The 16,974-nt window shown below is 57.0% G+C and overlaps 1 protein-coding gene across 6 annotated transcripts in view; it reads right to left on the reverse strand.

Annotated features, from left to right (window-relative positions):
• The window catches only part of RUSC2 (RUN and SH3 domain containing 2), a 36,353-nt gene extending 20,265 nt beyond the window's left edge, over window positions 1-16,088 (reverse strand). For 4 of the 6 annotated variants that reach the window (XM_066613777.1, XM_066613776.1, XM_066613775.1 and 1 more), the window contains exons 1-2: window positions 6,499-6,741; window positions 33-2,021 (exon numbers count right to left, since the gene is read on the reverse strand). In XM_066613777.1, coding sequence (XP_066469874.1) covers window positions 33-1,917 — 1,885 coding nt within the window. In that variant the 5' untranslated portion in view covers window positions 1,918-2,021; window positions 6,499-6,741. Of the gene's footprint in view, window positions 1-32; window positions 2,022-6,498; window positions 6,742-7,990; window positions 8,347-15,997 lie in introns of those variants that run through there. The other 2 variants (XM_066613773.1, XM_066613774.1) reach the window with 2 other exon arrangements.
• Between the last annotated feature and the right edge of the window lie 886 nt (window positions 16,089-16,974).

Below are 16,974 nucleotides of genomic sequence, written 5' to 3' on the forward strand. Positions count from 1 at the left end.
GTGATTCCGCCTCTGCCCCGGAGGAGACTCACCATCTGCTCGGGCGCGAATGTCCTTCTGTCCAAGGCTGCTGGCCGGCCCGGCCCCTGCCTCCGCCAAAGCTGAGAGGAACAACTGCTCAGGGCCCCCTTGTTCTGAGGAAAGCACCTCCCTGCTGCTCCAGTCCCTCCCAGAGGCACTGAGCCCATGGTCAGTGCTGGGGTTGAACGAGCCCTGGCTCTGCTGCCCCCGCTCCTCAAGGAAGACAGAAGCGTCCCTCTGGTACTCCGGGATAGGGGAGAACTCCAGGGAGGAGTCCTGGCTGCTACGGAGGGGGGGAGAGGAACCAGTCTTCTTCCTGCCTTTGGCCAACTCAGCAAAGGAAGTGACCCGCTTGGGTGGGGAGCTCTGGGAGGCCAGGGCTGGGCTGTCGCTCAGCTTGACAGGGCAACTCATCATGCGCTCCAAGGAGCCCAGCCGGCCAGAGGGGCTGCGGTTCAGGTTGCGGTCGTAGCTTCGGGATCGCTGCCTCCCGCTGGCCAGCATGGGGGGGGAGATGTTGACATACACCTGCCCCTGAATGCCATTCTGGTCGGCTGAGCCTTGCGAGTCCTCCCGGGAACAGTCGGGGTCACTCTCCTCCTGCTGGGCCTCTCTGGGCCTCTGAAACAGGTAGTACTCGGCGGGCTGGACAGGGCTGCCTCGGGTGTGCTCCTCCGAGCAGCTGGTGATGGAGGAGCCAGCAGGGCTGGGAGAGGACTGGGAGGACAAGTCACAGGTCACCAGCTTGTAGTAGTTCTGGGTGGCCACCACCAGCCGGGCCTGGCTTTGGAAGCAGGCAGTGAGGTCTGACTCCTCGGAAGTGCACGGATCGCAGAGGGGCGGGTAGGAGTTGCAGTTGGCATCCAGGACAGGGGAAGACGTGTGGGGGCAGCCACAGGCCCTCCCAGAGCCCTCCAGGCGGGGGGGCGACTCACAGGACATCTTGGATTCAACAGGCGACGAGTGCAAGTCAAGGTAAAAGGCCGCTGGGTCCGAGGGACTGCCGGAGGAGGAGCCGCAGGACAGGGCAGCCGAGTTCAGGCTGGAGCGGGAGTGGCTGCCCGCCTTGTGGTACAGGGTGCTGAAGTTGACCAGGATCCCGTCGGAGCTGTTGCAGGAGGAGTCGCTGACGTAGCCCATGTGCTGGTCCAGCGGCTCCGACTGGCTCGAGAGGCTGCAGCACCGGCAGCGCTGCAGCTCTCCGCTGGAACAGCTGCATGTCCGACTGCGGGCTGCCTCCTGCTCGTGGGGCAGCTCATGTGGGTCAGCAGCCCATTCCTGCTCCAAGGACAGGCTGGAGGCTTCTCCCCGCTGGCAGCCATACTCGTCCAGCTCCATGAACTCTGGCGCCAAGCAGCCCCTTCTCTGCCCGTCATCGCCGAGCAGCCTGTCCTCGCAGCCCTCCACCACATCCAAGCGGCTGGGGGCGCTCCAGGGCTTCACAATCAGGCTGGCGTCATGCAAGTGGAACGGTGGCAGCGGCAGCTCCTGCAGGTGGAAGGCAGATTTCCCGCCGTGCAGGTGGAAGGACCTCTGGGTGGGGTCGCCATTGCAGAGCCCGGGGGCCTCAGTGGCACTCCCCAGGAATGGATTGTGCCGCTTGTGGGCACCGGGGGCAGTCGCATCTTGAGCTCTGCTATCCTGGCCTTCGGGACTCTCCACTGGGGCCGGCTCTGATGCCTGGAGCAGGCTGCTGTAGACCAGCGAGTCAGACTGTGCGAGGTCCCGCTCAGGCAGGGAGCTGGTCCGAGCGACTCCCAGGTCGGGCTGGCAGAAGGGGTTGGTCCGCTTGCTGGTGCCGCAGCATTGTCTGTCTGGGACCTGGCAGTGCACCAGGGGAATGTGGTGGACGATCAGCGTTTCTCCAGTGAGCTTTGGGGGGCTATCCATCGTCATCAGCACTTGCCAGGAGAGCTGCTGCACTGAGGCTACCCATGGAAGGGCCTTGGGATGCAGGGGAGTCCCCAGGAGTGCCGCCTCTCCTCGAAGCCTTTAGGGACCTGCACAGAGACAACAGTTGTCACCAATGGGGAAGATGATGAGGGTCAAACATTTGCACAACAACACATGTAAGGCGCCAGCTGACCCCTCCCAGGTCTCTCCACAGTGTGGATGAAGTCTAAACTGTGCGCATTCAGCCTTGGACAGAGAACCCCTCACAAGGCAAAGCATTTCTGCTCTCCTTCCGCACGTATTTATTTTTCACATTTTTAACCCACATTTTTATTCTTCCTCCAAGAAGCTCAGGATGGTGTACACTTATTTATTTCATTCATTTACTGTATTTCTATCCTGCCTTTCTCCCCAAAAGGACCCAAAGCAGCAAAGACACAGGTGGGGCCTCCGTATCCATGAGAGATCAGGGCTCAGGCCGCTCGCTGATACTGAAAATTGCAAACAATCCCATCTGCTGTTTTCTGTCCCCTTCTCCGGAGTCCCCTCCGGAGGGTTTTCTGAAGCCTGCCGAGGCAGTGCGCATCCACCCACTGCCTCTGCAGCCTTCAGAATGGCCTTTTTGGTGAAAAAATGTTACTTGCGGTTTCCAGAAGTGACATTTTTGCCATATTCGGTGCCCAGGGAAGCGCCCGGAGGCCTCAGAATGCCTAATATGGCAAAAAAGTTACTTCCGGTTTCTGGAGGGAAACTGGAAGTGGCATTTTTTTTGGTGTCTCCAGCCCGCAGAGGCAGTGGGTGGATGTGCACTGGAGCGCAACTGGACTGGAGCGCAACTCTGTTCTCCTTCTGAGGGCTCAGGTGGAGCTCAATCTCACTCAATGCAGATCCAGGGGACCCGTTTTGAGCCAGATCTGTGGATGAAAAATCCGTGGATAAACAGGCTCCATCTGTAACTCGAAATACAAAAATAGAAAATCACAATTAAAACACAAATTAAAACATTCAAACCCTTCACAATAAATAACATCTTAAAAACAACAATCAGATGTTAATACAATAGAGCAGTGTTTCTCAAACTGTGGGTCGGGACCAACTAGGTGGGTCCCCATTCATTTCAGTGTTTTATTTTTAGTATATTAGACCTGATGCTCCCATGGTATGTGACTGCATTTGGGGAAATGTTTCAGATCTGTACTTTGAACAGGCTACTATAAACCTGCTTTTAACAATGATAGTCAATGGGACTTATTCCTGGGTAAGTGTGGGTAGGATTGCAGCCTAGGATGGTGAAAAATTTTCCTGCTAGATGATGTCACTTCCGGTCATCACTTCTGGTGGCTCCTGACAGATTCTCATTCTAAAAAGTGGGTCCTGGTGCTAAATGTGTGAGAACCACCGCAACAGAGCAGCAGAAGCAATTTTAAACAGCAGCAGACCTCCCCAGCCCTGTGCCAGGCGCAAAGGTCTGCGATGGCACCCCCTGTGGGCTATTGCCCCCCCCGTGCAGAAATCCACCTGTAAAAAAACAAGATGTTAAAAGATGTTTAATAAAAGATGTTAAAAAGGCCAAGAACGCAGAAGGCTGGCCTAAAAAGAAATGTCTTCAGGTCTCACTGGAAAGTTTCCAAGGAGGGAGCAGTTTGTAAATCAAGGGGGAGTTCTGTAATGTTGGTGCCATTACTAACATAAGAGAAGGTCCTCTTCTGAGAAGGACACCACCCCATGCACCTCATTGTGTGGTAGCACTCATAAGAGGGCCTTCTCCAATGACCTAAAGGGATGAGCCAGATTATATGGAAGTAGGCGGTTTCTCAGATACCCTTGCCCTGAGCTGTACAGGGCGTTAAAGGTCAAAACCAGCACCTTTAATTGGGCCCAGAAATGAATGGGCAGCCAGTCCAGCTGCTGGAGAAGCAGCCCAACAGAGTCAAACCACCTGTCTCTGGTGACTATATGGGCTGCTGCATTCTGCACTACATTCCGCATTCTGCAGAATGCATTCTGCACTACACTTGCTCCCAGTGTGGAAGGGATTGTCACTCACGAATCGGCCTTTTCAGCCACACTAGACGCTGTGCCAGAACCACCATCCAGAGCGCGATACCATAGTCTTCCGAGACTGAAGGTTGCCAACAATTCTGCACTAATTGTAGTGTACATAATTCCTTCCCTCCTTTTGCCCTCACAACAACCCTGCGAGGTAGGTAAGACTGAGAGATAGTGACTGGCCTGTGGACTCCCAGGAAGCTTCGTCACTGAGTAGGGATTTAAAGCTGGATCTTCCGAGTCTAATTCCCAAACTACCAGACCAGTGGTTCTCACACAATTAGCACTGGGACCCACTTTTTAGAATGAGAATCTGTCAGGACCCACTGGATGTGATGTCATGACCGGAAGTGACATCATCAAGAAGGAAAAAATTTTCACTATCCTAGGCTGCAATCCTATCCACTTAACCCAGGAGTAAGTCCCATTGACTATCACTGTTAAAAGAATACGCACAGTAGCTTGTTAAAAGTACAGGTCTGTCACATTTCCCCAAATACTGTCACATAGCAGGGCAGCATCAAGTCTAATACGTACATTAAAAATAAAATGTTGAAATGAATGGGGACCCACCTAGTGGGTCCCAACCCACCAGACCAGTGGTTCTCACACATTTAGTACCGGGACCCACTTTTTAGAATGAGAATCTGTCAGGGCCCACTAGAAGTGATGTCATGACCGGAAGTGACATCATCAAGCAGGAAAATTTTTCGCAATCCTAGGCTTCAATCCTAACCACACTTACCCAGGAGTAAGTCCCATTTACTATCATTGTTCAAAGCATATACATAGTGGCTTGTTCAAAGTACAGGTCTGTCACGTTTCCCCAGGTGCAGTCATGTACCAGGGTAGCAGCAGGTCCAATGTATTAAAAATAAAATATTGAAAGGGACCACTGTCTGAGAAGCACTGCACTCCGGCCATCCTGGCTCTAGTGACGTTCTCCTTATGGGGCATTTGGCTTCAACCACAAATCCTCCTGCATTGCGAGGCAGGCATTTCCCCCCTGGCTCTCTGCTAGACCCACACAGGGCAACAGCAGCCAAGGACGGGAGAGCCCGGCGGGAGCGAGGAAGGCCCGCCAGAAAGCAGCTGCTGCTGGCAGGGAAGCTCCTGCGCCAGCTGAGCTCCGCGTTCGGGCTCGGGCTCCGCACCTGCCAGGCGGCCACGCGCCAGGCGGGACGGGCAGGAGAAGCCTCCGGAACGGGGAGGGAGGCTCGGGGAGCTGCCCCGCAGAAGGCGCGCGAGCAGTCCGCTCCGCCCCCGGAGGAACGCCCAGGCGCCCCCGCCCCGCGGCTGCTTGGTGCCGACTGCGCCCCGGGGACCCCCCTCGCCCCCCTTCTGCACAGTCGCAGCCTCCCGGGCCACCCCCGCCCTGGCACGAGCCGCGCCGCCCGCCGGGGAGGGGCGATTCCGGCAGAAGGCTGCCGGCAGGCCGAGGCACCGCGGCTGTCCCTAGAAACCAGGCCAGGGCTCAGGGCCACCTCTGGGGCGGTCGGACTGCAGAGCTGGGAAAGGTGCGGGGCACCCAGCAGGAGCTGCAGCGCCCCGTTCGCAAGAGTTCTGCCCTGCTGGAAACGGGAGTCAGCGGGGCGGGGGGCAAGCGAGCCTCCTGCCGCCAGGCGCCCGGGGCTGGCTGATGCTCGTCCTGGCTGCGTGGCGAAGCTTCCCGGCCTGGAGAACGGGGAGAGCGCCCTTTGCTGTCGAGGAGAACGCGGCTGCCGAGCGAGAGGCTGATCTGCCTGCTCAGGCTCGAGCCCGCGGCGCCGCACCCTCCCGGCGCTCCGGCCAGAGCGAGGGGGGCAGGCAGGAGCCCCGGCCCGGGCGAAGGCCCTGGACGCACCTGTGCCGTGCAAGCGGTGAGCGGAGCCCGCAGCCTCGGCGCTCTGCAGGCAGCAGGACTGCGGCGGCGCTCTCTGCCTGACGGCGAGGCTGCCTGTGGCCGCAGCAGAGGGAGGCGGCGCTCGGGCCTGGCATCTGGGGCAGCACCAAGCGGCGGCCGGGCTTCTCCCTGCTCCCCAGCGCCCGGGGCCGTTCTGCCAGGGCTCGGGGTCAGCAGGGGCCGGCCAAGCCCGCCTGCTCCCCCGCAGCCCTGACGGGCCTGCACGTCCCCAGCACAGGGCGCGCTGGGGGCCTCCAGAGGCCAGCCTGCCGAGCCCTCTCCGTCGTGCGGGCTGACCAGGCCCCTCGCTGCTGCTGCTGCTGCTGGGCCGCGCCCCGTTCCCTGCGGGAGGCGCCCAGGCTGGCAGGTCCGCCGGCGGCTGCGGCTCCCCGCCCGGGCCCAGGAGAGGCGTCCTGCGCGCCCCCGCGAGGGCCGCGCTTCGCCCCGCCCGCAGCATCTCCCTTTGTCTGGCCGCCGCTCTCGCTCTGCGGCGCAGCAGGATGCGGGCCGAGCGGCGCGCTGCCGCAGACACGCCCTGCGCACACAAAGGCGCCCCCCCGCAGCACCCCTCGCGACGCCGCCAGGAGGGGGCCCCGCCGCCCACTCGCGCCCCCGCGACCCACTCGCGCCCCCCGCAGCCTGGGCCGGCTCACCTTCGCCGGGCGCGCACAGCCCCGCTGGGCCGGCGGGCAGCGAGTCCTGGCCGCTCGCAGCTGCCGCGGCTGGCTATGCGGCGGGGCTGCGCAATCCGCTCCTCCCGCCGCCGCCGTGACGTCGGGGAGCGCGGGCATGCCCGGCGCCGGGGCGGGCAGGCTGCGGGGGGCAGCCGGCAGGGGCTGCGCAGGGTCCGCTCTGCAGCCCCACCAGGCCGCCCGAGGGCTGATACCTTCCCCCCCCCCGCGGAACTCCTTGCCGGGAACAGCTCAGCCCAGCACCGCCCTGCCTCCCCAGCCAGGCAGCCTCCCCAGCGGAGCAGCTGAAGGTCAGGGTCGGGCAGCGGGGGGGGGGCATACGATTGTCACCCCAGAGGACGTAATGACTTGGTTTTTCAAGTGAGCCACCCCCCTGGAAGTGACATCATCAAGCACATTAAAAGAATTAAAGAAAAACAAATAATTAAATAAGGGGGAGCCGGACCTGCTCTGGGGCCTGCTTGCACTCACCCCCCCCCCAACAAAATCCCTGAGATTTCCAGTCCTCCCCAGTGCCCAGTTCAAGGTCAGTTCTTGTATTTCAGGCCCATCCAGATCAGAAAATAAGAAGAGCCCCGCTGGATCAGGCCAAGGGCCCATCTAGTCCAGCTTCCTGTATCTCACAGGGGCCCACCAAATGCCCCAGGGAGCACACCAGACAACAGACACAACCTGAGTCCCGGTGACTCCCCCCCCCCCCGCATCTAGCAATCAGAGGCAGCCTGCCTCTAAAACCAAGAGCTTGCACAGACCTACCATGACTTGTAATCCGTAATGAATTTTTCCTCCAGAAATTTGTCCAATCCCCTCTTAGGCTACTAGGCAAGATGCGATCACTACTTCCTGTGGCAAGGAGTTCCACAGCTAATTACATGCTGGGTAAAGAAATATTTTCTTCTGTCTGTCCTAACACTCCCAACAACTTCTGTGGATGTCCCCTGGTCTTGGTGTTATGCGAGAGGGAAAAGAGCGTCTCTCTATCCACTCTGTCCATCCCCTACATGATTTTGTATGTCTCAATCATGTCCCCCCTCAGGCACCTCTTTTCTAGACTGAAGAGGCCCAAATGTTGCAGCCTTTCCTCATAGGGAAGGTGCCCCAGCCCAGTAATCATTTTGGTTGCTCTCCTCTGCACCTTTTCCATCTCCACTATATCCTTTTGGTGATGTGGCGAGCAGAAGTAGACAAAATATTCCAGGCGTGGCCTTACCATCGATTTGTACAATGGCATTACAATATTAGCTGTCTTATTCTCAATGCCTTTCCTAATGATCCCAAGCATGGAATTAGCTTTCTTCACTGCTGCCACACACTGGGTCGACACTTTCGTCGACCTGTCCACAAGGACCCCAAGATCTCTCTCCTGATCCATCACAGACAGCTCAGAACCCATTAGCCTATATGTGAAGTTTTGATTCTTCCCCCCAATGTGCATGACTTTACACTTACTTACATTGAAACGCATCTGCCATTTTGCTGCCCAGTCTCCCAGTTTGGAGAGATCCTTCTGGAGCTCTTCACAATCTCTAAAACAAAAACATTCACCTTACCAGTTCAAACCTGTTCATTCCTTTTATGGGGGAGGGGGGGCTGCCTTCTGGAGCATCTGTTGAACTCCACCTTCATCAGATCAGGACCATTCCGGTGGCCCCGCATTTTCCTTTGCCTGATCTGACATCGAGCTAAGGCATGTTTGCTTACTTGCAAGTAAACACTTCGTTTCACTTTCCATAGGGCTCAATACATTCATCAGCTTGGAGGGAGAGAACATAAGAACAGCCCCATGGATCAGGCCATAGGCCCATCTAGTCCAGCTTCCTGTATCTCACAGTGGCCCAATAAATGCCCCAAGGAGCACACCAGATAACAAGAGACCTGTATCCTGGTGCAAGTGAGACTTCCTTTTCAGGAGTTTTTTGAAGGCTGCATTGGAGGACCATTCTGGCGTCGTTGGATTCCTCTTAGCCTCCCGTTTCCTATGAACTAAGGCAGGTTTGCCTACTCACAAGTAAATCACGATATGGCTCAGTTTCACTTTCCATAGGGCTCCATGCATTTTTTGTTCTCTGATTTTTCGGCCATAACTTTTGATAGAATCAAGATATTTCACTCCTGTGTTTTTCACTGCATTCTGCTGTAAATTCCACATCCAACCGTATATAGCATGATGATATTATTTCTAACCACCACAATTTTAGTGATTTTGGTCTTTTGTGGTGTCACACCCCCCCCAAGGCTGGTACCTACGGCAAACTGCCCCCCACCCCCTGCCAGCTACACCACTGGGGCAGGCCACTGCCCGGTGATTCACTCCCACTGCTTGGCAGAAGAACAAACAGCGCTCCCAGCCCTGTTGCCAACTTGTGCTTCACATACCCAGACAAGGCAGGCCCAGAGCTGGCAGCAGATCCGCAAAGCACCGGCCTGGGCCCACTCGCTGGCCACAGTGGTGTCGCCCTTGAACCCGCAAAGACAGCGCGAGGTTTGTTACCTTACTTTGGTTGCGCTCTTCTGCACCTTTCCCTTCTCAAAAACACTCTGAGGGAAGGTATAGCAGAAAACAGCTTGTTTATTGCGGGTACCAAAGCACGGCAGCAAGGAGGCCGTTGCCTCAGATCAGGGGTGTCCAAAGTTTTTGGCAGGAGGGCCACATCGTCTCTCTGACACTGTGTTGGGGGCCGGGGGGGGAAGAATTAATTTACATTTAAAATTTGAATAAATTTACATAAGTTTACATAAATGAATATATTAAAGATGCACTTATATGAATGAATGAAGGTCTTGCAATAGCTCATGGCCTATAAAAGGCCTTGCACAAAGCAAGGCTGGCCTTTCCTTTGCTGCTGCTGCTGCTGCATCACAGACGTGAAAGAGCAAGCAGTGGAGGAAGCCCTTGTTGGAGGAATCTTAAAAATTGGTTTCCTCTTTTGGGGGGGAAGCAGAGTAGCTTCAGCAGCAGACCCCCCCCTTTGCTGGGAGGCAACCCAGGGAAGCTCCCACACCCGGCTGACTGCTAATTTAGAAAGACAAACGACAATGGCTGGTTGAAGTTGCAAAAGAGAGTCATTTACTCACTGTTCCATAGAAGCATGTTTACAGCATCTGATTATGATCAGAGGTTCACTAAACTTGAGACAGCAAGGCCCTAAAGCTGCCTCGCCCTGCGTGCCACGTGGTCAAGTTGGCGTCACCAGCAGAGCCCTGCTGGGTGCCACCTTGTCAGGTCAGTGTGGAAGAGAGCAAGAGAGGGCGTGCAGAAGGGAAGGTTATAGGGTCTGGGCCACACCCCCACATAGGTCACCAAAAGGGGACAGGTAAAGTGTAGGGTCACTGGGCCATGGCTTAACCCTTTCAGGACAGTATTCTGCCACCTCTGGACAGCAGACGGAGTTGCTCCAAACTCCAACAGCCCTCATCCCACAGCTCACGCGAGAGGTCAAACAGTCACCCTCACACTGAGAGCAGTTGCGTTGGGCCAGTGCAGGCTCCAACAAATCTCCAGAGGGCCAGAGGCTCATTGGAGACTGGGGGCTTCCTGAGGGCCGCATTGAGAGGCCTTGAGGGCCACATGTGGCCCCAGGGCCAGGGTTTGGGCACTCCTGCCTCAGATCATGCGCAAGTGTAGCGAGATGCAGCTAGCTTTTTATGCTCATTTCGACTCATAGGCGTGGCTAGCAAAGCTGAGACAAGGGTCCAGTGACTGTCTACATTCACTGCCCAGTCAGTCACCCACCCACTGGCCTGTCTCTCCACCCTCTACCATAGCGAGCTGGACCATGCTGGAGAGATAAGAGACCACAGGCACTTGACGTAGGTTGCCCTTGCTCTGAGGTATTGTTGCAGACGGACTCTTGAGGCCCAGCCATCTCCAGGATAAGACACTGGGTGGGGGTGGTTTGCAGCTTCTTGCTAACAAGCATCTTTAAGGCCAGAGTCAGAACTGATGTTAAAATGGCGTTACTTTGGCCAGAGTTTAGTGAGAGCTCTTGGCTCACGGCATCAGTGGAGAGCCTGCCAGGCCTGAACCGAAGCCAGACGAAGGCAGACTCTTACACTCTTACAGAGCAGGCCTGTAAGCACCACCACCCTTGCTCTTCAGCCACCGCCAAGAGGCAAAGGCCCCCCAGAGCTCCCCTACACCCCTCTCAATCCCTGGCAGGGGCTTCTTCTCTCATTGGGGCTGCACGGGGGTTATTTTTAACCCTCACTCAACTACGACTCAGAATGAAAATAGCCTCCTATAGAGAGCTGGCCCTATTTATACCCTGCGGCAGCACTGGGGAGCCATTCCTCTTCCAGCATCCTGTTTCCCTACATAAGAACATGAGTCTGGTCATGCCTCTCGGAGGCAGCCCACAAGCACCCCTTCTCTGCACAAAGCAGAGCGTTGAGGAGAGGAAGAAACTGTCCACCCCCATCGGTTTCGCAACATGCCGCACTGACAGCCAGCGCAGGGACCCAAGATGGGCGGGGAACATTTTTTTTTGAGGACGTCATCCCCACCCACCAGGGGCTCCCACAAACTCCACCTCAGTTCTCCATCAGTAACAAGGGAGTAACAGTGACCTAAAAATAAAATGGGAGCACAATGGTGATAACAGTGTTCCAACTACAGCAGTTGTGGAGGACAATAACAAAGATCAAAAATCAAACTTCATATATAGGCTGATGGGTTCTGAGTTGCCTGTGACACATCAGGAGAGAGATCTTGGGGTGGTGGTGGACAGGTCAATGAAAGTGTCGACCCAATGTGCGGCGGCAGTGAAGAAGGCCAATTCTATGCTTGGGATCATTAGAAAAGGTATTGAGAACAAAACGGCTAGTATTATAATGCCGTTGTACAAATCGATGGTAAGGCCACACCTGGAGTATTGTGTCCAGTTCTGGTTGCCACATCTCAAAAAGGACATAGTGGAAATGGAAAAGGTGCAAAAGAGAGCGACTAAGATGATTACTGGGTTGGGGCACCTTCCTTATGAGGAAAGGCTACGGTGTTTGGGGCTGTTCAGCCTAAAAGAGACGCCTGAGGTGGGACATGATTGAGACATACAAAATTATGCATGGGAAGGATTAAGTGGATAGAGAGATGCTCTTTACACTCTCACATAATACCAGAACCAGGGGACATCCACTCAAATTGAGTGTTGGGAGAGTGAGAACAGACAAAATAAAATATTTCTTTACTCAGTGTGTGGTCGGTCTGTGGAACTCCTTGCCGCAGGATGTGGTGATGGCATCTGGCCTGGACACCTTTAAAAGGGGATTGGACAAGTTTCTGGAGGAAAAATCCATTACGGGTTACAAGCCATGATGTGTATGTGCAACTTCCTGATTTTAGAAATGGGCTATGCCAGATGTAAGGGAGGGCACCAGGATGAGGTCTCTTGTTATGTGTTGTGCTCCCTGGGGCATTTGGTGGGCCGCTGTGAGATACAGGAAGCTGGACTAGATGGGCCTATGGCCTGATCCAGTGGGGCTGTTCTTATGTTCTTAACTACAATTCCCAGGAGGCCTTGCAGGTCTCTTGTTATCTGGAGTGCTCCCTGGGGCATTTGGTGGGCCGCTGTGAGATACAGGAAGCTGGACTAGATGGGCCTATGGCCTGATCCAGTTGGGCTGTTCTTACGTTCTTAAAGATGTATGAACGACAAGCAAGCAAAGCAGACTATTTTTAACGTGGGACAAAAATGGATCCAAGTCTGAATTCTAACTACTCGATTACTGACAGAAACTGCAGCACATTCCTTTAACCCAGGACTGTTTCAAATATTTTTAGTTCTCAAGAATGCCAACAGCAGCAACAGCACAGCGACAGGGCAGCCAAGCACCAGGAGGCCCAGACACAAAAACCAGACCGTCACTGGCAGTGGGTGGAGGGCCTGGAGTTCTGGGGTTCAGCAGGCACAGAGACAAAGGGGGGTCGCCTGCCAGCTATTGCTCTCCAAGGCTGGCTGGAGCAGAAGGCAGAGTGCCTGCCAGGACAAGAGGAGGAAGTGCAGGGGCAGGCATTTCACAGAGCAGCTCCCTCAAGGCACTGCAGGTGCCCGAGGCGCAGGCTGCACAGCCAGAAGCTGCAGGAGAGAGCCTAGGAAAGCGCTGGGGAGCAGTGCACACGCCGCTCTTGGGTTGGCTGCAGAATCAGCACATGCAGGTCCCTTCGCAGATGCCGCCACTTGCTCAGGCCTTGCCAGACTGTCCCATTCTGGCTGCCCCCTGCTTGCCCCAGTCTCTTGCCACTGTTCCCTGGGGCAGCTGCCAAACTGGCTTCTGTTTCTGGAATATTGCTTGACTGAAAGAAGCAAACAGAAGGGGAAGACCAAAGTCAGCCCAAGATTCAGCCACCTCTGGGCAACAGCTGGGTCGGGGGGGGGGAGTGGCTGTCAAGCACAGGCCCTCAGGCCTGTGGCTCAGCCTTTCCAGCTTCTGCTCTCTTGAGCTCCTCCCCTTGCAGAGCCCCAGTTCAGGAGAGAGAGAGCCCCTGCTGGCTCCCGAGAAGACCTCGTGTCAGGAGGACAAATGCTCCAGGACGGAGCCTGGCACGGGCACAGCTGGGTTTGCAGGGAAAATGGCCACCAGAACTTGGTGGCACAGCTACAGGGCACCCACCACCACTTTCAGGAGGATGACTCCTCTGGCTGACCAGGTGCCCACCTGCGTATTCCTCCCATGGATGCTGCTCCAGTGCTGCAGCTGTGTCCAGTGAGGAGCACGACCAGCAAGAGGCCTGGCATGCCCAGCGCCTTCTCCTCTCACTCAGCTCAAGACACGGGCTTCCCCTGAGCAACTCTGTGGACAGCCTGCAGATGGTCAGGCGACAGCTCACCCCATCTTGTCCTGAACAGTGCCCAGAGAAAAGGAAAGTTGTGCTGTGTGGAACAACACTGGACTTAAAACCAGCAGGACTCTAAAGCGAACTCCACCGTGCAAAATGAGGATTCAACAAAAATCTCAGTTTAAATCTCTCCCTTGCAAAGTCCCTTAGAATCCAAGCCTTGCTTTTTTTTCCTGTAAGAAAATGCCCCCTTCAGGAAAGGTGACACCTCCACTTATCCCCAGACTAATATGGGGCCTCAGTCTTCTTGAATCCATTTAATCACTTTGAATTTCCTTGGGGGGGGGGGCGGGCGGGAAGAGACACCATGTGAGTCTGTTGCAGCACAACAAAGGCTCTGGTAGCACCTCAGGGGTGGCTCCAAAGGGCAGTGGGTGCCTGAGTGCAGGCAGAACACTCACTGGTGATTCACAGCAGCACTCATGGTGTGACAGAGTGGTCCTGGGAACGGCAAGGTTATTGGCTGTGGTACGGGGGGGGGAATAATCATGGTTTCCTATGAGAGCCATTTGTGGCTCCATCTCACTCAAACACATAGCTGATGCTGGGGGGGGGGGGTGGTGATGGGCTGGAGGTGAACTAACAAGTGGAAGGTGGAGAGGCTGACAGGCAGCAGAAGAACTCGTCAGGGAGCAGACATCCAGCCTGTTCCTGATGGGGAGGCACCAGGGCCAGCCCACCCATGAGGCCCACTGAGGTGACCTCCTCAGGCAGGGTGGGAGGACACCCACTACCACTTGCCCACTCGCCTCCAATGCTGCTCCCTCCCCCAGACTGGGAAAGAAAGAGCAAAATGGAGCAAGGAAAGGGAGAGAGAAGCACAAGAGGCACCACCTGAAAGATTCAGCACGCAGCTTGGGGGTGCTCCTGGGGGAGCCTCAGCTCTTGGGGGGAAGGTGGTAATCGGAAGCACCTTCGCCCAGCTGCAGCTGGTCCTCCACACTCTTTTACAGGCTGTGGCCTTTCCTGGAGACTGCAGACCTGGTCAGGATCATCCAAGCCTTAGTCACCTCTCTCGGTCAGGCTACTGCAACACTCTGTACATGGGGTACCAGAGCAACAACTCAGCCAGAGATGCCGCAAACAGATGCCCAATATGTTTGTGGCTAAAGGGGCAGTGTGGGAGTGCCTCTTGCGATCTTGTCTGATCTCAGAGGCTAAGCAGGGTCAGGCCTGCTTAGTACTTGGATGGGAGACCGCCTGGGAATACCTGGTGCTGTAGGCTTATACCACAGTCTTTTGAGACTGAAGGCTGCCAACCAACCTATGCAACTTGTCCCTTAAAATGACCACAGTGCCAGAGGACTGGAGAATAGCAAAAGTCATGCCAATCTTTTAAAATGGATATTATATATCTGGGTATTCAGAAGGTGTTTGATATGGGCCCTCACTAAAGGCTGCTGAGAAAACTCCATGGTCAGGGAATTAGAGGGCAGGTCTTCTCATGGATTAGGAAATGGTTGAGGACCAGGAAACAGAGTGGGTATCAATGGGCAATTTTCACAGTGGAGAGAGGTGAAAAGTGGAGTGCCCCAAGAATCTGTCTTGGAACCAGTGCATTTTAACCTGTTCATAAACGGAGACAGGGTTAAGCAGTGGCCAAGTGGATGACACAAGAAGTGGTGAAGACCAGAAGCGATTGTGAGGAGCTCCAAAAGGATCTCTCCAGACTGGCAGAATGGGCAGCAAAATGGCAGATGCGCTTCAATGTCAGTAAGTGTAAAGTCATGCACATTGGGGCAAAGAATCAAATTTTACATATAGTCTAATGGAATCTGAGCTGTCTGTGACAGATCAGATCTTGGGGTGCTGGTGGACTGCTCGATGAGAGTGTCCGCCCAATGTGCGGCGGCAGTGAAGAAGGCCAATTCCATGCTAGGGGTCATTAAAAGGGGGATTGAGAATAAAACGGCTAATATTATCATGCCGTTGTACAAAAAAGGAAGACAGTGGAGCTTGGAAAGGAGCAGAAGAGAGCGACCAAAATGATGCTGCTGGGCAGGGGCTCCTCCCTTCTGAGGAAAGGCTGCGGCGCTTGAGGCTCTTCCGTCTGGAAAAGAGGCGCCTGGGGGGGGGCACGATCCTCAGGTTGGAACAAACAAGAGAAAACGCTTCTCTGCCCGGCGTGTGGAACTCCTTGGCCTGGACAGGCTCTGGAGGAAAAGCCCGCCGCAGGTCAAAGCCCCGAGGGGCGCTGCAGCCGGAGCCTTTCTCCGCTCGTCTGCACGTCCCGGGTGGCGCTTCTTCCCTCCGCACTGGAGGGGGCTCCCGCCTCGGGAACTGGGCCCTTCAGGCCCGGGCAAGCGCGGTCTCCGGTTCGGCCCTCCGCGCCCAGCACGCGCGCTCCCTCCCGGCGAGGCGCCCACGTCCAGGGCCCGGCGGGCGCCGCAGGAGGCTTCCAGACACCCGAGCCGCGCGGAGGAGCAGCAGCAGCTCCGGGGCCGCTCGAGCGCACGAGCCCCGCGCCGCTCAGGGACGGACTGCCCTCGGCGCGAGGCTGCCTGCCCCGCCAAGGACACCGGGCCGGGCTGCGCGGAGGGCCTGCCGGAGCAGCAGCAGCAGCGCGCCCCGCCCCGCCCCGCAGGGCCCCGCTCAGCCTCCCGGCCCTGCCCGCCCCCCGGCACTCACCCGGCCTCGCTGCTCGCCGCGCTGCCGCCGCCTCTGCCTCTCCACGGCGCACTGACGGCAGGGCAGCGCAGGGCAGGGCCGCGCCGGCGCCCTGGGACGGGGCGGCGCAGGAGCGCGGCCCGCGGTGGGCAGAGCCGGCCGGCCGGCCGGGCGGGGGCTGCGCCGGCCCGAAGGGGGTCTCCTGGCCTCTCAGCCTTGCTGGCCGCGCGGCGCCTCCGTCCGGTGCTGCTCGCCTGCTTCCAGGGAGCGAGCAGCGTCCCCGCCGTCTCCGGCTGCCGAGGTTCCGAAGGCCTTTCCAGCGGGCGCCCCCCGCCCTGTTCCGCCCTCCCCCGAAGGAAGCTTTGTTTCCTGCCCGAGGCGCCCGCGCCCCAGAAGCGGAGCCCCCCCCCCCGGCGTCTTTCGCGTTCTCGGGGAGGCCTGGCAGGAGGAGCTGCTTCGGGGCTTCGCGCGGCGCCCGTCCCGGCCCTAGAACGGGGCTCGAGCAGTGCTGCCGGCCTCCCTGGTGGGTGCTGCGGAGCTGGTGGGCCGGCCGGCCGGCCAGGAGAGAGCGCTGCCACCTGCCCGTGCCCGCCATGACCCCCTCAGGAGGCGGCCCTCCAGCGGCAGCAGCACAAGCTGCGAGAAGCCTGGCGGCCTCCTGCCGACCCCAGGCTCAGGAGGTCATTTCGGGCAAGGAAGAGGACCAGTTGCACCAGCAGCACTTGCAGGACATCGCAGCAGCTGCAAGGCCCTGAATGTTCCCCTCGCCCAGCCATCGCTTTGCCTGCCTTTTGTCTTCCCTTCCGTGCAGGGGAGGAGCCTCGGCCCGGATTCTTTAGGGCAGGGGTCTCCAAACCCCGGCCCAGGGGCCAGATGCGGCCCGCAGCAAGCCTCTTTCCGCTCGCGGCCCACCTCTTGTCCCCTGAAAGCCTCTGGCCCACTCAAATGAGCATCACCAGAAATGTGCACTGATTGTGCCTGGAGGGTGTTCTGAGGGC

Source organism: Tiliqua scincoides, chromosome 2, assembly GCF_035046505.1.
Source record: "Tiliqua scincoides isolate rTilSci1 chromosome 2, rTilSci1.hap2, whole genome shotgun sequence".
In the NCBI taxonomy this organism is placed as follows: domain Eukaryota; kingdom Metazoa; phylum Chordata; class Lepidosauria; order Squamata; family Scincidae; genus Tiliqua; species Tiliqua scincoides.